The 14,568-nt window shown below is 35.3% G+C and overlaps 2 protein-coding genes across 5 annotated transcripts in view; both read left to right on the forward strand.

The window, feature by feature from the left end:
• Nucleotides 1-4,266, forward strand: part of LOC111087776 (cilia- and flagella-associated protein 44-like) — a gene marked incomplete at its 5' end in the record, with an annotated part of 19,695 nt that extends 15,429 nt beyond the window's left edge. Inside the window, 2 exons of the mRNA XM_022395612.1 lie at nucleotides 2,521-2,525; nucleotides 4,206-4,266. Of these exons, the coding sequence (XP_022251320.1) occupies nucleotides 2,521-2,525; nucleotides 4,206-4,266 (66 nt within the window). The remainder of the gene's footprint in view (nucleotides 1-2,520; nucleotides 2,526-4,205) is intronic.
• A 1,054-nt stretch (nucleotides 4,267-5,320) lies between these two features.
• Nucleotides 5,321-14,568, forward strand: part of LOC106467430 (RNA-binding protein 42-like) — a 66,928-nt gene continuing 57,680 nt past the window's right edge. For all 4 annotated transcript variants that reach the window (XM_022395617.1, XM_013927781.2, XM_022395615.1 and 1 more), the window contains exons 1-3: nucleotides 5,321-5,399; nucleotides 8,145-8,275; nucleotides 11,325-12,068. In XM_022395617.1, coding sequence (XP_022251325.1) covers nucleotides 5,347-5,399; nucleotides 8,145-8,275; nucleotides 11,325-12,068 — 928 coding nt within the window. In that variant the 5' untranslated portion in view covers nucleotides 5,321-5,346. The remainder of the gene's footprint in view (nucleotides 5,400-8,144; nucleotides 8,276-11,324; nucleotides 12,069-14,568) is intronic.

Below are 14,568 nucleotides of genomic sequence, written 5' to 3' on the forward strand. Positions count from 1 at the left end.
CATATCAACTATAAAGCATTGGTAGCTGCCTTATCAAAGAGGTTCGAAGTGTCCAGAGCAAAGTTCTTTAATAAGTATGGAGGAAAGAAGAGATCTAAGCTGAACTTGCAGAAGATTTGGAGAGGCTTGCATGGACACTCGTGGAATGGTGGGTTCATTGGCACATGATCAATTTATAGATGCCATAACAGAAAAAAATATGAGAAATAAAATGAAGCAAAGTAGATGTAGATTCTTAAAGGAAGATCTGCAGTTGGCAGTGGAACTAAAATCCATTAAAGTCACAGATAAACATCATCTCAAAGTTGCTGGATCATTAGATCAAGTAATATTGAAACATCAACTCACACTGATGATGGTATAGAAGAACTAAAAGTATTGGTTAGATAACTAGTTGCACAGAATAAAGAAAATAAACCACAAGACAATAGGTTCTTCAAGTGTAACTTGAAAGGATATATTGCAGACAAAACCTTGTAGGCAATAAAACGTTCTGCCAAAGGATACCAGAAAAAAGAAATTGTTATGGAGATGGGAAACCTGGTCATTTCAGCTAAGACTGTTAGGAATCAACAGCTTTTAAGATACCAAGGAGACAATACCTCAAGGACGAGTCTTTAAACCCAACCATATCAAAGGAACAACAAAGAGCTAACTAGGTATCAGGAAACAGGAATTAGTTGAACTTATGGAGGAAAGTTAAGCTGAGAATACCCCATCTGCCCCAAATGAAATAAGAAGCTCCTTGTTTAAAGAAACCTTTCCATGAATTTATTGACAGGAAGCCTTGCAGTATTTTGATCAACACTGGTTCTACAGCTACAACAGTTCAACCCAATCTGCTAATGAAAGGTGAGAAACTACCTCCAGATATGATGAATGAAAAAGGAGTGATATGAATAGCAAGTGGACATAAGGCTCCAGCAAGGGGAAAATTATAAGTTAACCTATGCCTCATAAAGTATAACTAAAAATAGTAAATGCAAGGTTAGGCTAGCTCCAAAGTCTATGACCAGGAAATCTCTATGCACTACACAGAAATTCTTACATAAATGGTTAAACTTCCAGTGACAACAGGGAGAGCAGTCATTGTATCACAAAAAAAGTGAAATACTGATACCAGGAGTTATTAGGAATAAATCTACATCTAGTAATTGGGGCATAGTGGAACTAAATACACCAACATATCCTGAGGGATTGATTGTTCAAAGAGCTCTCTTGGATCTGAAGAATAAAGATGTCATATATGACTACCCAGGAAAGAGACTTAAATCAGCTTGTGATAAAATGAAAAGTCACTATGAATTTAATGCGGATAATACTGGATTTAATTGAGCTAAAGTAACATGGTATGCCTGTACAATTCACACTGCAATGAAAGGAGAAACTTCAAAGTTACACAGGTGTTGAGAAAGGCAATATGTTGTACTGAAAATAATCAATGATGTGGTTTACAGAGTCCACAGGAACAGGAGATATAAGCCAAAGACTATCCATCATGATCATCTTCTGATGTATGTTGGTGAGAGAAAGGGATTCAACATCATTTCTATTGTAAAAGGCTCCATTGTAGAAATGCCATGTCTAAAACACACCACCTCTTACTAAATGCTTTCCACAACCCATCTAGTGCATGAAGATGATTTTTCAACATCCATTTAAACAATCTGCTTACAAAGAAATCCATAGACATTGTTTTTGATTATTTGACTATTATATTATTGTGTGGATTAGCAGGAACACCTGTTTCATTCTCCATTTGTTTGAGATATATGACAACTAGATGAAATTGTCATGGAAGCAACTTATGTACATATGACTGTGTTCCTTTTCTAGACGGTGGAAATCCTTCTTGATTATTTTGCTTACTATTGCCTGGGACATGTAGCTGGCTTTTTCTACTTACCTTTATGTTTTTGGATTCACACCTGCTACAAGACACCACACTTGGGGTATGATCTGTTGCAAGTATCTTTCTGGATATCTCTATTGCCCCAAAATGATTAATATTTCTCTGTTTTCCAGTGAAGTTAAGAACAAGGTATATCCCCCTCTCGAAAATTCTAAATATCCTTTTTGAACACATCTTTATGATCTGAGTGTAAGAATACTTTGCATCAGAAAGAGCCACTGTGTACCTTTCCTAAAAGCAATTAATTTCCAGTGGCATTGCACTGTCTACGAAACACAATCTCAAAACGTAGTTCTGATACATACTATTCCACTGTGACTTTAATCGCTCTGGTTAGCATCTGACGTGCTGGTTTCATGTTCAAAACCTTTCTAATATATTCAACACTCTGTAAAACTAAGCCAGACAAAGTAATAAAGAAATCTAGTGAAGAAAAATAATCAAAAGTGTTGATGTATATTTGTACATATCGCATGAAAGAACGTGGAAAGAGCACCATGAATATAGTATTTGTTTTTTGCCTATGTGATTTGCAGTGGCAGATACAAAATTAGTGTTTGGGGAGGGAGGAGGGGCAAAGTTTTGGAGATGAAGCGCCAACGCGAGAGCGAGCATTTACGGCGTAGGGTCCCTGGGCTCGCTTTTGTGTCATCTGGAATAGAGAAATGCGCCTAAAAATGACTCGAAAATCATCTCTTATGCTTTCAGTGCTAATTTTCGAGAATGGGGTTCGAAAATATACTTTATATTGCAAGAAATCAAACTTACAAACCGTTTGTTTGTGGGCTAAAATAATCATGACATTTTATTTTGGGGAGGGCCATGACCCTCTTGGATCCGCCAGTGTTAATTTGACATTACATATTATTTTGGGTTTTGAATATGCTACTCATGACAATTTGTTTTGATTTTCCGGTTGTTATAGAACTTGGATTCTAGAGATATTAGTTTCTTTGTTGAATTTCGCCCAAAATTACTCGACAGCTATGTGCGCTAGCCGTCCCTAATTTTAAAATGATAGACTAGAGGGAAAGCAGCTAGTCAACACTATCCACCGCCAACTTTTGGGCTATTCTTTACTAACAAAGAGTGGGACTGGCCGTCATATTATAACACCCCAGGCCCTAGAGGTGTTAGTAAATATGTCTTGAAGTCTCAACTAAAACTTCATCCAAGAGCAGAATTATTTTCTCTCAAATTGTTAACATGTAAAGTAGTTTGCTTTCTATGCCACTGATAATTTTAAAATTTTAAATTATGTTGGGTTGATATGTTAACAGTTGTTAGGGATCTAAAACAAGTAAGTTCGGATTGTATTACGAAATGTCCCCCAGTAGATCAGTGGTAAGTCTGAAGGCTTATAGCATTAAAAGCGTTGTTTCGATACCCATAGTCGGCAAAGCACTGATAGCCCATTGTATAACTTTATGCTTAATAATAAACAAACGAGTGTCAAATTAAATTATTTTAAAAAGGAATATATATATATAAATATGTCAATTTGTATTTATGGTAAAGCTACTAAGGCCTTCTCCTGCTATCTCTAATTTTGAACTGCCTACCTGTGGAAGGGAGCCCCTCCCAGCAGCATTTTAACACCATCCATTCAGGCTAAGGGTTTGACTGTTACCCTTATAATGCTTCCACTGCTTAAAGTGCGGAAATATTTTGTGGTATAGCTTGAACTCGATCCCGGCTTACCAGCTCTGAAATCTAGAGATCTATCACAGAGCCAACCCATGCCTATATATACATGCCTGTATATGTCAATGCTGAAGTATTTTACATTGATGATTTTTCATTTATTTCAACTATTTGAAATGCGTTATTTCTTTGATATAACAATTTCTACAGTACAAATAAAATGGCTTCATTTATCTTGTAATATTTCACTACTTTTCTATAATTTCCTAAGCGTATATTCAATTATTTTTATTTTTATAAATATAGAAAATATTTTTTATAACAAATTGCCCCAGTGGCTGAGTGGTATTCCTGAAGGCTTATAACACTAAAAACCGGATAGTCTATTGTGTAGCTTTGAGTTTAATAATAATAAACATAACAAACTTATAAGGATTTACATTGTTCATGTAATAAAAATAACCCTGACAACATAGGCGTCCGCAGGGGAGGGGCAAGAGGGGGCATTTGCTCCTCCTGGAAAATGAGAAACATAATTATTTCTTTATTCATTCAGCATATGTATGAATTTTTATTCAATTCACAATTTCACACTACTTTTCCCGCCCATGGAAACATTTTTGCAGACTCCCATGCCCGACCAGCTTTGTTCTTCAGCAGGGCTAATTAGTTTAATAACTAATAATGATAAGTTATTCCAAGGTAATTGAACTTGATTTTCAATAACTGAGAGTTAAATTTTTGTCGTGATAGTTAGCAGCTCGCAAAACTAAATCACCTCAACGTTAACCGGCCCCTCGGCGGCTCAGCGATAAATTTGAAGGCTTATAGCACTAAAAATGAAGGTTCAATATACACATTTGGCACAACATAGATAGTTTATTATTTAGTTCTGTTCTTAAACACAAAGAGCGTTAACTGAAGCTGTATTGTTCATGTCACGTTGTCGCAAAAACTCGTTCTTGACTTTTAAGACGTAGGCGCCCTGTAAGAGTGATGGTTAAATCCCACTATTCGTTCAGACAAGAACTGATAGTGTGTATTGTTAACTAGTATTCTTCTTTCTAGACTATCAACTAAAAAATATGGAAGGCTGCGCTTAGATAATCCTTTTGATTACCAACATAGGTAGATTATGTTTTCTGAAGAACTGGAACTCACACAGCGTTGGGAAGTTAATGCAATAAATTAAAATCACTGTAAAAACACGACATTAAACACAAAAACAAATTTAGCCACGTTTTTCTGAGCATAAGCAGGGGCGTAGGCAGAAATATATAAAGGGAGGTGCCACTTTTGGAGAAAAAATAAAATGAGTGGCGAAGCCATACTGGAGGGCTAATGGACATGCCCTCTAAGGAAAGTGTTGTAATTTTCACAGAAAATGGTGTATTTTGATGGTATTTGATGTTGGTTTTACACATTTTACATATGTTTAAACATATTTCGTGCAATTTAAAGAGAGCGATCACACTAGCCGCACATATACTCCAGTTTACGTGCATGATAAGAGTACAAATTATAATTTATATAAAATTAAGAATTATAATTCAATTTTCCTGTGCAAAAGTTTCGTGGCTTATATAAATAAAATTTGGTACCAACGTTAGTTCTCTATGTTTGTTTGAAATCTTGGTAATGGTAAGTAAATAATGCATCTTTAATTAAGTAGCTCGTAGTTTATACGCTAAGACGCTTCATTTAGAGTCAGAGAACTTAAACCGAAATCTTTATCAAGTTAAATAAATAAACCTTTTGTTTTTGTAGTGGCGTTGCAAGCAACTTTCATCATGGCGTCTCTCACGGAAGAACGGCGAAAAGAGATGGAAGAGGAGATGAACAGGTAATAAACAAGTATTTTGAATTCTGTTTATAAAGTGTAAGTAATATTTACCAATAATTGTAAATAGCAGCATTTTCATCTTAACAGAGATGTTGTATAACATGCAACGAAACATTGCATACATGTACTGTCTGTTGACTGAAGTACTCAGTCTCAAGTAAGTTGATGTAGGCCAGTAGTTCCCAACCTGTGGCCCCGGGCCCCTAGGGGTTCGCGAAGATACTACTATCTCATTAAACAAGTAAATGTTTTAATTCTTCTTTTCTTTTAATTGCACACTCAGTTATATATGTCTTTTATTTGATAGTGAAAAATGGGAAAACAAGTTAATTATTAGTAAGAAAAACAGTTCGTTGGGTAGATGGAATCTTTCAAAAACAGGGATCCTTGTTGGTGAAAAGGTTGGGAACCGCTGATGTAGGTTATAGCCATAACTCATTTAACTGCATAAGTTATAATTATTATTAATAATAATACTTTATTAATAGGGATTACTTTGAAATTTCAGATAAATAATAATGACAGACTTTTTTAAAGGTGTGGGTGAGTGGCTATATATAAAGATGAACTGCAGCCTTTTTGTATTAAACTTAAAGACAAATAACTTTTAGTTTTAGTGTAGAATTAGAAGTAGAATTTAGAAATAAAAAGTTAATAATTGGTAGATTTTATAGGCCAACATATACAGAAGAGGTCAATGAGAAATTGTATAATGAAATAACAGTTGTTACTGCTACTAGTAAGAAAACCATTTCAATAATTATGGAAACCTTTAATTTTAGACATTGAATCAGATTTCAAGATTTCATGGAATTGTAGTGAGGGAGAGAAATTATCTTTAGTGATTTAGGATAGATTTCTATAACCAATGTTCACAGAGCCAATCAGGGGTAAAGCCATTTTAGATTTATTGCTAACCACTGAGTTGAAATAGGGGATAAGTGTTCATTGCTTAAGTAGGTTTGATATTTTGTTACATGTTGTGCAGGGCATTTGGGTTGGTTAGTTCATCTTGGAGGAGTCACATCTCGCACCCATTTAATTTCTCAGTCATTTGGGTGTTTTTGTTTGTCTGTCTGCAGGGCCTAGCCTTATGAGGGACATGGAACAATTGCATTCCCATGTCATATCTTCTTTTTCCCCCATTGTGTGGGAGGTTCTCTCTCTTTTAGCATCTTGGGCTTTCATGGAATCCTGTATCCCCTTGTGTCGTGCTCATTTGCAATGTCTATAATGGACTGCACGTTCTCTGGTTCCTTGCTTGGGATCCCCTGTCCTCAGCCATTTTCTTTCCTTACTCAAAGACTTCACTGGGTGAGTTGATAAAACTACACCTATAGTAGGTATTCCTCCTTGTTTCGTCTGGGTTTCCTTCTGTTTCCATATGTCACCTTGATGAGGTGGAATACAAATGTGGTGGGTCAACACCAGTACAAAACCAGGCAGCGGCAGGAATTTTTTATCCAATCTGCGGGAGGAGAAGGGTCCCTACCACCCAGATGTGGGAAGACTTACGTTGGCTGGTCCTTTGCTAATCTAGTATCAGACAGACTACCCAAGAACCAACATCCAGTCAGCGGTAGGATGGGACAAAAGCCAGATAGAAGGGTGAACTCCATGTGGTGGATTCATCCAGTCCAAAACCAGGCCCATGGTAGGAGGAGAGTACTCACCATCTATGGCAACAGAATGCCACTACCCTACTCTTGGCTGAATGGAAGCCTCAGTGGTCCTCCACCTCAGTGGTTAGGAACTGGTAAGTGGCAAGGACTTCCATACTTTACTAGAAGATGGGTGGGGGGGAGAGAACATGGTGAAGAGTTCAGAGGATTGCATAAGACTCTATTTTGAAAAGTAGGCTAGTTCAGGTTTATTCAACTAGGACCAAAGGGATGGGTAGCGATCCTGACACTGCTTTACTCATGATAGTCAATGAGTTGGTACGGTTTGGTATAGGCTTTATTTATGAAGCAAGATACCATAAGGAACCCTATAGCAGCCTTGTGGAACACCCAATCTCATAAGGTGTACAGTTAAAGTTATGTATACCAGGATAGGCACCACTTGCCACTGAGCAGGATCCAGAGTTGTAGAAACAGACCATTGTAAAGGCAAGATATATAAAAAAGAGAACTTACCCATTCAGAGCTGATAAGGGATAGAATGGTAACAGGGTGAAATTGATATCTAGAAAAAGATGAAGAAAATGGGTAAGGAAAGTACGTGGGGTAGACCACATACCAATTTGAATTAATTCCTCCAATAGATGACGGGAATTGAACAACCAGAAAGAGAGTAAGGTGTCAGATTTGGTAAGGAGACTTGAAAGAATCGATGTGAATCTACATCCAAAGAAGCATAGGCTAAATGGATGAGGTGCTGTAGCCATCCCTTGAGAGTAATAGGAGAAATATCTTGTGGGGATGAGGACATCCAAACAGTAAATAGATGGGAGCATGAACTGTGAAAAGGAGCAAAGCTGGCCAAAGAACAATAAACTATGTGGATGAGACAGAGAAAACAATTCAGAATAGAATGATAATAATATTGAGAAATGGAAGAAGAAAAAATATGGGAAGCAGCAGTGGTATATACATCATATCTCCTATGGCCACAGGCAAAACTTAAGAGAAAGATGGTACAAAGAACAAGAGACTAAAGGGCCAAAGAGAGGAATGGTAAGGGCACAGAGAACAGTATTATGATTCAAATCAGACTTCTGATTTTAATTTTTCTTTGTTTCAGGTTTGAGCAAGAAATTGCTTTTCCTGCTGATTCATCTCCTCCTCCATCTCATCCAACACCTACAACTTCACATTCAAAACCTAGTAATGTTGAGAGAACACCAACCAAAATAACTGCACCATTTGTCCCTGGTAAGTCAATATATTTCCTGAACACTTTTGATGAAAATATATACTTTTTTTTATGAGGAAATGTGATATCTGTGAAAATAAGATTATCTGTTCAATGTACAAAAGCTCATTATTTTTCTCAGCAATGCAGTTTTCAATTATGTTTTTGTTTTTTTTTCATTTAAAAAAATTAAGGAATTTTTGAACTTATTATTTTTCACTTTAGTTAACATTTGAAGTGTTATCTTTATCTGAAATATTTTGATTTTGAGAAAGGAATATACAACTTTTTAAAATTGATTCCAAAATATACCTCTCTCACACTGTAGCTATTACTCGATTACCAGAGTTTCTTCCTTTGCCCGTCTAAGTGTTGGTCTGATTTTTTCTCGCTTGCTCCAGTCTTTTATTCCCCTCTTAATTGCCCATGGCAATATTTGTCTCGTGACACCCTCCACCTACATCAGTGCACCCTCTATCCTGGTACTGTATATATAAGCACCTCATTCAGATAATGTTATCACTTTTTCAAGACTGACTCAATCCGCAGTCTCTAACACCAGCTATTAGTGGGTAGGAAGGGTAGGTGAGCATTATTGTTAATAAGCATATATTGAAATCTTTTGTTAGTATATTCTGAGACCTTGGGTACTATCTTGCATTTATATTTAGTCTTTAGTATTTAATGTAAGGATGTATGATAGTTCGCTTTGCTATATTGAAGTTCAGTGCATTTTGATATAGTACTTGATAATGCATATCTGTTCTCAGTGTTTGCGAGTTGTATCAGAACACTGTAGGTCAATCAAGAACTATTAAAGAATATTTTGAAATAATGCTAAGTTTGTTATTAGGTAAATGGAATTATTTGAACATAATGTGCTTCGTTTTATAATTCATTAGCATAGACTCATCAACAGATTACAAGTTTTTATTAATTTAATTTGAATTTAATAAACTTGAATAGTTTTATATCATTATCTTAATTTTATAGTCATCATATTATTTTAATTCTACTCATTCCTGGATGATTTTGCTCTTAAGTAACATACTTCCCCAATAAGGACAGAAAGAAATCTTCCTAAAAGATTGTAATTTTTGCGAAATGTGCTGGCAGCCAAATTTATGATGGTAATGTTTTTACAAATGAATGCTCCAAATCAGTTGGAAATGGTATGATCTACCTTGAAGAATTTATGACATTTGAAACACTAAATAAAAAAAATGTGAACCCAAAAAATGAGAAAGAGTTAAAACAGGGAATCATTTTAAATTTTGAAATAGGTATTGGTGTATAATGTAGATCACCTTAGTATCATTATTCCTGAAGTAAATTGCTATGAATAGTTGGACTTTGGATGCTAAAATGAAAACCTTTCGTTACTGTTATAGCACTTTCCTATATACAGTTTTTATTTGTAACTTCATTACATTGAAAAGCTAAAAGAATCATACATAAACAATTCAACAAACATAGATTGTTTATCAACATAAAAAAAAACTAAAAGAACCATACATAAACAATTCAACAATCATAATGTTTATCAACTTAAAAAAAAACTAAGAGAACCATACATAAAGAATTCAACAATCATAGATTGTTTATTAACATAAAAAAAAAACTTTTGCAGCTCAGTATTATATTGTGTTTTGGCATTTGGGTAACTTTTCACCTGTGTGGTTTCGTATAAATATATTGCATAAAAAAATATTTATTTACACTTACTTCCTACTTTATATATAGAACACCCTATTTATTTGGCTGATGATTTCTTGAGACCTGTAGGTGTAGGGATATGGTCAGTCATGGTATGGTTAATCTTCAACACAAAGATATGAGCAAGGATATTAACTGTTAGAGCAGGGATTCTCAACTTTTCCTCCATCATTAACCCCCTCGGCTTGATGTATTTCTCCATTTACCCCCCTTACTTCCATACAAAAAATTCATAGCCATCACAAAGGGACAGAAAAACAAGAAGGTCAGAAAAAAAAATATTATTCAGGTTTTGCACAAAAATAGCACACACACACACACACACACATTTTACAAAATGAAATTTAATTGAATTATTATTCAATCATCAGGTACATCAGTTATTTATCCCCCTGTCATGTAATTTTTTACCCCCAAGGGGTAAATTTACCCCTGGTTGAGAATCACTGTGTTAGAGGGACCTGATAGTATGTGGCTACCTAGAAGGAGCATCATTATTAAAGACTATTTCTGTGATCAGTTGTTCAAAGATATGTTTTTGAAAGACCGTCAACAGTGTCAATTGAAAGGAAATATGCCTACCACCAAGAAGTGTGTGGCTGACAAATGCTGGACACTAAACAAGTATTAGCTTGTATGGTGCAACAGTTGTCAGCCTTTGTCTCAATTGACTAAATTCATTTTCACTAGTAGACAGGATTGGATGATCTCTAAATATACCACACAAAACACACACAATTAGAGTAAGGCAGTGGATATCAGGTTATCTTAAGTGTAAACATGAAAGCATAAAATCAGTGTTTTTAGAGCACAAATTATGAATAATGGTAGACTAGAATTATGTCAAGTGATTTCAACAACTGATTGCTACTTGCGAAGAAATAGAAAATATTTTATTGAATTTTCAATTCAGAAACTAGCTGTTAAAATTGCATCTGCAATGGAACAAATGTGAAATTATTCTTACCAGAATGTTCTTACACAAAGATAACAAAATAAAATAATGAAATATCATTTTGCTTTACTATGACTGTTCTTAAAGCACATTCCTTTGTGATTACAGCTTCTTTAAATTATGATGAATAAGATACAACCAGTTTTTCCAACAAAGAGTTAGATGCTTTTCTAATTAATTTTGTGTATGTCAACTTGCTTTGGTATGTGTTATGTAATTTAGTCTCTGAAAATATTGCTGCCTGAACTACTTAGGAACTGATGCACTTTATCTTTCCTAAGAACAGACTATGTATTTATCAAAAGGCTGTGAGGGCATGAGGCTGCTTTGGTTTGTTTTGTATGAGTTTTATTAAATTATGACAACTCTTGATGTGTTTAACTGTTTAATCATTTCAGCTACCCGTCCTCCACCACCACCACCTCCACCCATGTCATCACATATGCAGTTTATTCCTCACCAACTTCAACAAAGACCAACTCTTCAGCTACATCCTCCTCCCCATATGCGTCCACCCATGAGACCAGGCTTTGGAGTTCCACCAGGAAATTTCCACCCAGGTCCACCAGGAATGATGGGTTCTATGCCACCAGGAATGCCAATGCATCATGGCCCTATGGGTCCAATTGGTCCTGTATCTATGTCAATGATGGGTTCAATGGGCATGATGGGTCCTGTTTATTGTGCTCCAGGAATGGGCCCTATTACACAGACATATCCTGGGTCCATGTGTTCTCAGATGTACCAGGAATTAGATACAGTCACAACCTCAGTTACAAGCATTACTAATACATCTGTGATTGCAGCCACTCCTACAGTATATGCAGCACCACCCATGAAATCTGTTGCTGAAGAGGAGAGATTAGGTGAAGAAGATGGAGGAACAGACACAGGTTCTGTAGACCATACTTTTCATTCTACTCTTGGAATACCTAACTTAGGTGGTCAGGTTATAACGACCATGTCAAATGAAACCACTGCAGTATCAAAAATGGGACCTGCAAGTATTAACAGCCAGATCCCTTCACAACAACAATCTGAAGAATCGGCACCACCAAAGAAAAAAGAAAAGAAAAAGCGAATAATTAGAAATGCAGGAAATCAAATATGGGAAGATAATTCCTTGTTAGAATGGGATTCGGGTAAGTTTATATTTCTATCGTGTTTTCTTTATCAGTTAAAAGTGTTAATTAGTGTTAATTTAAGAATGTGGCTGTGAAATAAGAAAGTAATGCAACATTTTTTTTTATTTAGAATTTGCTTTGGTTTGCAATTCATGTATCATACATCAACCACTAATTAATCTCATTATGTTTTTGTTTTTTTTCTCAAATCTTGCATAGCTATTGCATTATTAAGTATGTTTATCTTCAGAAATCACTGTGTGTGTTTTTTTTATTCATTATTACTTGTGCTTCCCTTTTCCATTATCAGGGTTAATTCTTTTCTCAAGTAATTCTGTTTAATTGATTTTGGATTGTCGTTGAGAAATAATAGTTATTTGTAATCTCTTTAATGTTTTTGATCATTTTAAGAGATGTTAGAATAAAAAAATATTAATTTTCCTTTTGCCGATGTGTGTTTACATTTTACAAAATCATTTTATCATCACAGGAAAAAAAAAAAGTCTCCTGAGCAGTTAGATACAGGTATTTAAAATAACAGTGTCTATAATGTCATCTTGTTGCACTTACACAGCATCCATGAAAGTTTCACTAAAAATCAGTTTCATTCTTTTTTTTTTTTCTTTTTTGCCACTGAGATAACTAAACCACAATAATGCTCTTATTTGTTTCAAAGTTGTTATTGGATAAGTTTTGTAACATCTAATTTTTAATATGAAAAACTTACTAGCATACTTTCAACAATAACTTTTCTTTTGACAAACATCAACTTTTTATTTTTCATACTGCTGTGTATCATTTCATTAGTGATCCAACTTGTTTTATTAATGTCATGAGATTTTTGAAATATGATAGTTTCAATTGAACTAGTGTTATGTTGTTATCTTAACCATCTAGTTGTCAAATATTGTCTGTCTTCATCAGTTTTAATTCTTCATTTAACTACTATTGCTTCCATTTGAGTTAATAGGATATATATAGATTATTGTCATCATATATAGTCATGAATTTTTATACACTATTTTTTGGAACACACACTCATAAAGTCTAATTTAAATTACAAGCTTTGGTCCTTTTTTTAATTTTTAGGCTGAAGTTTTTCATTTCATGATTCATTGTTTGCAAGACATTCATCTGGTTTGGTGACTTCCAATAACCAAAATGTATTTTCTGATCATGGTATTTACACTTCTAACAAACAACATTTGGTTAAGTGCACTTATTTGTGAAAAAACTAAACAAAAACCTTGATTTTTTTCACTGTTTGTGTCTGGGAATTTTCAGTATTGACTCAACTGTAGGATACATTTTATCTATCTGTTTTGTGGCTGTATAACCATACCATTTTTTCATGCTGGAACTTGGGATTCTGAGACAATAACTCACCTCCATACGCAGAATAGGCTATTTTCTTTGCATGTCTGCCTCTGTGATTTGTTTGCTACTAACCTTGAGTTACTCCCCTTATGCACTTGCACTCATGACTACTTCATTCTTCTCCTTTTTTTTTTTCTCTGACAGCTCCTCTCTTATGCCCAAATGCCTTGTCTTCCTAATGTTTGTGACACTTTTGGTCTTGACTTTTAGGCATTCTTTCTTTTCTTTCTTGATTCTCAGTCTTTTATATATAATTGACCTGGTTGGGGATAAAGCCCCTTCCCTTCTATTACAATCTCTGGTTCTCCATTTTCGGGTCTTCGTTCTTTTGCTACTACTGTCCTGTATTCCCTCTCTTACCTCCACTTTTTGTCTGAAGCATTCCATCATGTATCAGAGGGGTTTTATGACGAAGTCTATTCTCTTCTCTTTATCAGCTTAGCCTGTTCCACTTGTCCTGCTCTGTCTTTCCTTACTTTATTCCTTTGATGTTAGGACTCATTAGGTCAGGTTACATTTTTCTTTACTATATACCTCCTCCTTTTTGTGTACCTGGTCTTTATTGGGCTCCCTTTCTTCGCCCAGATATCTTTGGTGATTGTTTCTCTCTGGACAACTGTACAACTTCAGTCCCCATTATTTTCCCAGATTTTTCTTCTTTCTCGACCTTGCTCTTACTCTGTTCCTTGTCTGGATTAGTCTACCCATAACCTTTCCAGTCCTTCCTTTTTTCTTGTCCTCCCTCTATCAAAGGTCTAGTTCATTGCTGTTCTTGTTAGTGACTTTCATGTCACATCCAACCATTTGGGGTCTCTTACTCTTCTCCCATTGTTGGTCACATTTTCTGCTGACAGTTGTTTTTCATTTCTCCACCATGGTTTTTCTCCTCACTTAACTTCACTCCTCTTCCCTCCAACCCCCATCTATGGTCTTTTTCACACAATTTGCAATTGACCATTGTCAATTTTTCAAACACTTTCCTACACATTCTTATTGACCTGTCCTTCATATGGTTTCTACATTCCATCCATCAGATTCACATCTTCCCATTCCATCCTTTTCCCTTCGAAATGGCATTGGCCAATTTTCTATTATTTGTATTGTGAGGGCCTTTGCTCACCATATTCATGGCTTGGGGCTG

Source organism: Limulus polyphemus, unplaced genomic scaffold (assembly GCF_000517525.1).
Source record: "Limulus polyphemus unplaced genomic scaffold, Limulus_polyphemus-2.1.2 Scaffold2613, whole genome shotgun sequence".
NCBI lineage: Eukaryota > Metazoa > Arthropoda > Merostomata > Xiphosura > Limulidae > Limulus > Limulus polyphemus.